This window comes from Galeopterus variegatus, unplaced genomic scaffold (assembly GCF_000696425.1).
Source record: "Galeopterus variegatus unplaced genomic scaffold, G_variegatus-3.0.2 Scaffold7183, whole genome shotgun sequence".
NCBI classification, from domain to species: domain Eukaryota; kingdom Metazoa; phylum Chordata; class Mammalia; order Dermoptera; family Cynocephalidae; genus Galeopterus; species Galeopterus variegatus.
In genome coordinates, this window is record NW_007733294.1 from 186,984 (window position 1) to 192,459 (window position 5,476).

Here is a 5,476-nt window from a genome sequence, read left to right on the forward strand (position 1 = left end):
TCTCTCTCTCTCTCTCTCTCTCTCTCTCTCTCTCTCTCTCTCTCTCTCTCTCTCTCTCTCTCTCTCCATACATATATATATTCTGCAGGAGAGCTATGGGTTTTATTTATATATATACATACACAGACACAACTGCTGGTGTGTTGGTGTGTTGGTGAGGATGTGAAGAAACTGGAACCCTTGTTTATTGCTAGTAAGAATGTAAAATGGTGCAGCCTCTATGGAAAACAGTGTGGAAGTTTCTCAAAAAATTAAAGACTAGGGCCGGCCCAGTGGCGCACTCAGTAGAGTGCGGCACTTGGGAGTGCAGTGGCGCTCCCACTGAGGGTTCGGATCCCATATAGAGACCGGTCCGCTCACTGGTTGAGCGCGGTGCGGGCGTGACACCGAGGGTTGCGATCCCATTGCCGGTTGCAGTATGGGCGTGACACCGTGGGTTGCAATCCCATTACCAGTCATGAAAAAAGACAAAAAGGAAAAAAAAATTAAAGACTAGAATTATCATTTGATCCAGCAATTCCATTACTGGGTATCCACTCCTAGCAGTTGAAAGCAGGGTATCAAAGAGATATTCAAACACCGGTGTCTAAAGCAACAATACTTACAATAGCCCAAAAGTGGAAACAACCAACGTGCCCATCGATGAATGCATGGATAAACACAATGTGGTATATCCACATGATAGAACATTGTCCAGCTTTACAAGGAAGAAAATTTGGACACATGCTACAAATTGGATAAACTTCAAGGACAATATGTTCTATGAAATAAGCCAATCATAAAAGAACAAATATTGTGTGATTTGACTTATATGAGGTACCCAGAGTAGTCAAAATCATAGAGACAGAATGTAGAATCATGATTGCCAGGGACTGGAAGAAGAGAATGGGAAGTTAGTCTTTAGTGGGTACAGAGTTTCACTTCTGCAAAATGAAACGTGTCTGTAGATAGATGGATGGTGGTGATGGCTGCACAATATGAAGGAATTTAATGCCACCAGACTGCATACTTGACGGTAGTTAAAAAGGCAAACTTTATGTTATGTATATTTTACCACAATCAAAAACAAAAAAACAAAAAACAAGCTTTCTCACCCATTGAGGGAAATAACTTCTTTTTTTTTTTCCTTTTTGTCTTTTTTCGTGACCGGCAACGGATCGCAACCCTCAGTGTCGCGCCCGTACCAGACCGGGACCGGCAACGGAATTGCAACCCTCGGTGTTGCACCCGCACCTCGCTCAGCCAGTGAGCGGCCAGTCTGTACGTGGGATCCGAACCCTCGGCAGGAGCACTGCTGCGCTCCCAAGCGGCGCATTATAGCAGTGCGCCACCGGGCCGGCCCGAGGGAAATAACTTCTAGGTGCTTGATCCATGCATGTCCATTAGTTGCCTCAGGGAATTAGGCTCCTGTCGCCCACATGGTTACCCATTGCATGATAATGGGTCCTACATTGGCTTCTCCACTTTCTATGTCATGTCCCACTCCTGGCTGTTGCTTCCTGGGATCACTTCCCAGATAAATGACATGCTCTCAAGTCCTTGTCTCAGGATCTGCTTCTTGGGAAAACCACCCAAGATTTGGGGTAAAGCCAAAGTGTTTTCCAGAATGACTTAGGACACAGGTTTTGGGGAAGGAAAGAGCAGAGTCCAGCACTCACTAGCTATGTGACCTTGAGCCAGTTACTTCACCAGAGGACCATTGATCAGGTGGGGATAATATTAGTACCTTCTTTGTAGGAATATCATGAGGACAGAATGGGATGACATGCATAATTTGCTTAGCAGCCATCCTGGTGCCATGCAAGTACTAATTAAATGGAGGTGATGATGGTGATGATGGAAAAGGGGGAACCACCCTTTGGAGTTCCAAGGAGTATGCAGAAAGCACCAGTGACTCAGTGCTCTCTTCTTCTCTTTTGAAAAGTGTTCCCTCCCTTCTAAGAAAGAAGGAAGCTTCCTGATCCCAATTGCCCTTCCTCTGGCCTTTGGCTATGAATAGACTTACCTCCAGAATTCGTGGCTCCTGATCCTGATAAAGCCAGCAAGACAATAAGACCTGGAACAGAGAGTGGAGGAGATAGTTTAGATGGGGATTCCCTGGGGCTCTGCTTGGTTGAAGTCTGGGTGAGTTAGGAGTGACTAACCCTAACTCATTGCCCAATCATATGTGCTAACTTCACTGCAGATTCTTCCAGGTGGAATAAAAACAGGAGTCATAGGAGTGGGAATCATATACTACTAGAGAGTGAGAGGTACATCCGATCGCAATTGTGTGTCCCAGTGTCTCAAAATCCAGTAGCTTGTTCAACTTTTCCTCTAAGTGTAGCACCAAAAGGCCAACTTTGAAATCTCCTTTCTATATTCCACGGTCTCCCTTTATCAGTCCAGCCCCCAAACCCTGCACTGTCCAATAAAAATAGAATGCAAACTACATAGGACTTTTAAATGATCTATAGATGCATTTTTTAAAAGTAAACAGGTACAAATTATTTGCAATAACATATTTAACCCAATATAGTCAAGATGTTATCATTCCAACACATAATCAATATAAAACAAATTGTTAGTTATTCACGTTCTTTTTTGTCTGCATTAGGTCTTTGAAATTCAGTATGTGTTTTGCACAGACAGCGCATCTCCATCCAAAGTGGCCACATTTCAAGTACTCAGTAGCCATATGTGGCCGGTGGTTGTGATAGTGGACAGGGCAGGCTTAACCTTAACAACCAGGGCTTTCTCTGGGGTAAGAGGAGATCTGAATAACACAAACCATGAAAATCCTGGGAATCCAAATACTGCAGCAAATTTGGAATGGCTAAGGATGCTTTCAATATGATCCATTTCTGCTGCCATGTTATCAGACAGAAGCTTCATATTAGAGTTGGGGATAAACTCAGAAATGCAGAAAATTTTCCCACCTATTTCTTCCTGGGATATATAATATCACTTGCTCAAGGCAGATAGGCTGGGAATGACCAGCCACTAGACAAAGGGATTTTTCCCTTATCCTTCCATTGCAAGCGGGTCGTGTTGGAATCCCTTGCTAAAATATGGAGGCATGTGCTTTTATACCAACATCAGCCCCCAAGTGGCGTAGGTGTGAGAAATAATATCTAGGTAAATGGATTTCTGTTGTTCCCATGGTCCATTTGGATTATCAAAGAACCAGAGAAATCTACTGGAAAAGATGAAGTTAACCCATCTCCTTCTGCCTCCTCGGTTATATTTACTATGCTCAATGTCATGGTTACTGACAAAACATTATATTTAAAGAGTCATCATATTAGGTTGAATCATATGACATGGCCATTTTTGCAAGACAAAAACACTCAACCATAAGCAATTTCCTTGTGAATGCTTTTATTTTTCAGGAAAAGAAATATCACTTGGTTCTCTTAGAGAAGAGGTCACCAAATTATGGGTCTATTTTTGTACAACCCATGAGTTAAATGTTATGGTTTTTATATTTTCAAAATTATTAGGAAAACATCAAAGAAAAATAGTATTTCATGACACATGAAAACTACATGAATTTCACATTTTTTATATGTATAAGTAAAGATTTATTGACACACAGCCACGCCCGTTCATTTACGTAGAGGCTGTGTTTGCTTTTGTGCTGCAGCAGCAGAGCTGAGTAGTTAAGGCAGAGACTCTAGGACCCACAGAGCTGAATCTGGCCCTTTACAAAAAAAGTTTGCCCACCTCTGACATAGAGTATTAAAGATGACTTGCCTGCAAGATCTGCTAACCTCTGACAGAGCTGAGTAGTTAAGGCAGAGACTCTAGGACCCACAGAGCTGAATCTGGCCCTTTACAAAAGAAGTTTGCCCACCTCTGACATAGAGTATTAAAGATGACTTGCCTGCAAGATCTGCTAACCTCTGACGTAGAGTATTAAAGATGACTTGCCTGCAACATCAGCTAACAAACTTTCCATCCTTAAACTGTATCTGACTCCTCCTGTGGATATTTTTTAATTACCTCTAAGACCCTAAAGCCCAGAGCAGAAGGGTGTGTAGGTCCAAGTTGTTGTGACATACTGAGGTATGGCACTCCAAGCATGGGTCCTCTTGATGGTCGATCAGTGTAGCAGGTATTTGAAGTGTTCCTATAGCTTACCCCAGAGGGCATTTCTTTATATGAAAATAACTTAATGTACCTCTCTGCAAGAGGGCATTTTTCTGCAGCCTATGCAGGGCAGGCCAGAAATGTTTGGAAATTACACTGTCCCTTGGAGGGTCCCCAGCAGGTTTAAGCTCCAGTTACCACCCCTCATTCACTCATGCTTCACAGGCCCTTCGCCCATCCTTGTGTGGCAGCCCCCAACCCCTCTCTTGTACCTCCTGGGATCCCTTCCTAAATAAATTACTTACACACAAGTCCTTGTCTTGGTTCTGTTTTGGGAGACCTCAAGCTAAGAGATTTAGTATGAGAGTTTCTAATAGGACAGGCACACATGTTATTGCCATAGAAAGTGCCAAGTTTGGGGAAGCAAATAAAGCTGGGATACCAGGGCATGGGGTGAGGTGAGGGGAATTCTTTGCTCGACTTACCTGAGAGCAGGGGAAGGCACCTGCTTCCCATAGCACTGAGACACCAGGAACAACAATCTGAGAATCTCTCTTAAGCCAGACGTGGTAAGAGTTTCTGGAATGAAGAAGCCCCATGAAAACCAACTGCCAATGTCACAAAGTTTAGAAGCCACATGACTGATGGCATACCAGAATACTTTAATTTCTGCCTCTCTTTTAACCCAACAATTCTGCTTTTGGGAAAGTATCTCAAGGAAAGGATCCTGCAAGGATGATCATAGCAGAGGAAACAAGCTTATACAACCCAACAAATGGTAAATAACACTCATAGATGCATCCAGTGGAATATTTGGCTAGAATTTAAAATTATGTTCCTTTGCAATGAGCAAGTTACACACTAGAAAATTTCACAAGACAAACTACTGCGTTCTTTTCTTTCTTTCTTTTTTGACATTATTATTATTTATGTTTTTTTTTAATTTGTTTAAATCATCAGATGAGTGGATAAGGAAACTGTGGTATATCTACACAATGGAATACTACTCTGCTGTAAAAAAGAATGAAATACTGCCATTCGCAACAACATGGATGGACTTAGAGAAAATTATATTAAGTGAAACAAGGGAGGCACAGAAACAGAAATACCACATATTCTCACTTATTTGTGGGAGCTAAAAATAAATAAATATACAAACAAATAAAGGGTGGAGGGAAGAAGACACAACAATCACAATTCCTTGAACTTGAAATGGGTAGAGGAAAGGGTAAAGGGACACCAAAATCTACTACAATGTATACTGAGAAGTTAAAATAAAAAAAATAAAATAAGAAAAATATTTTAATAGACAAGTAGTTATATTTATGGGCACAACGTGATGTTTTGATACATGTTTACCCCATGCAATAACTAAGTCAAGATAATTAGCATATACATCACATCA

The 5,476-nt window shown here is 41.7% G+C and overlaps 1 protein-coding gene across 1 annotated transcript in view; it reads right to left on the bottom strand.

The window, feature by feature from the left end:
* Nucleotides 1-4,587, bottom strand: part of LOC103607154 (putative EGF-like module-containing mucin-like hormone receptor-like 4) — a 58,528-nt gene extending 53,941 nt beyond the window's left edge. The window contains exons 1-2 of the mRNA XM_008591689.1: nucleotides 4,557-4,587; nucleotides 2,006-2,056 (exon numbers count right to left, since the gene is read on the bottom strand). Of these exons, the coding sequence (XP_008589911.1) occupies nucleotides 2,006-2,056; nucleotides 4,557-4,587 (82 nt within the window). The remainder of the gene's footprint in view (nucleotides 1-2,005; nucleotides 2,057-4,556) is intronic.
* Nucleotides 4,588-5,476: the final 889 nt, after the last annotated feature.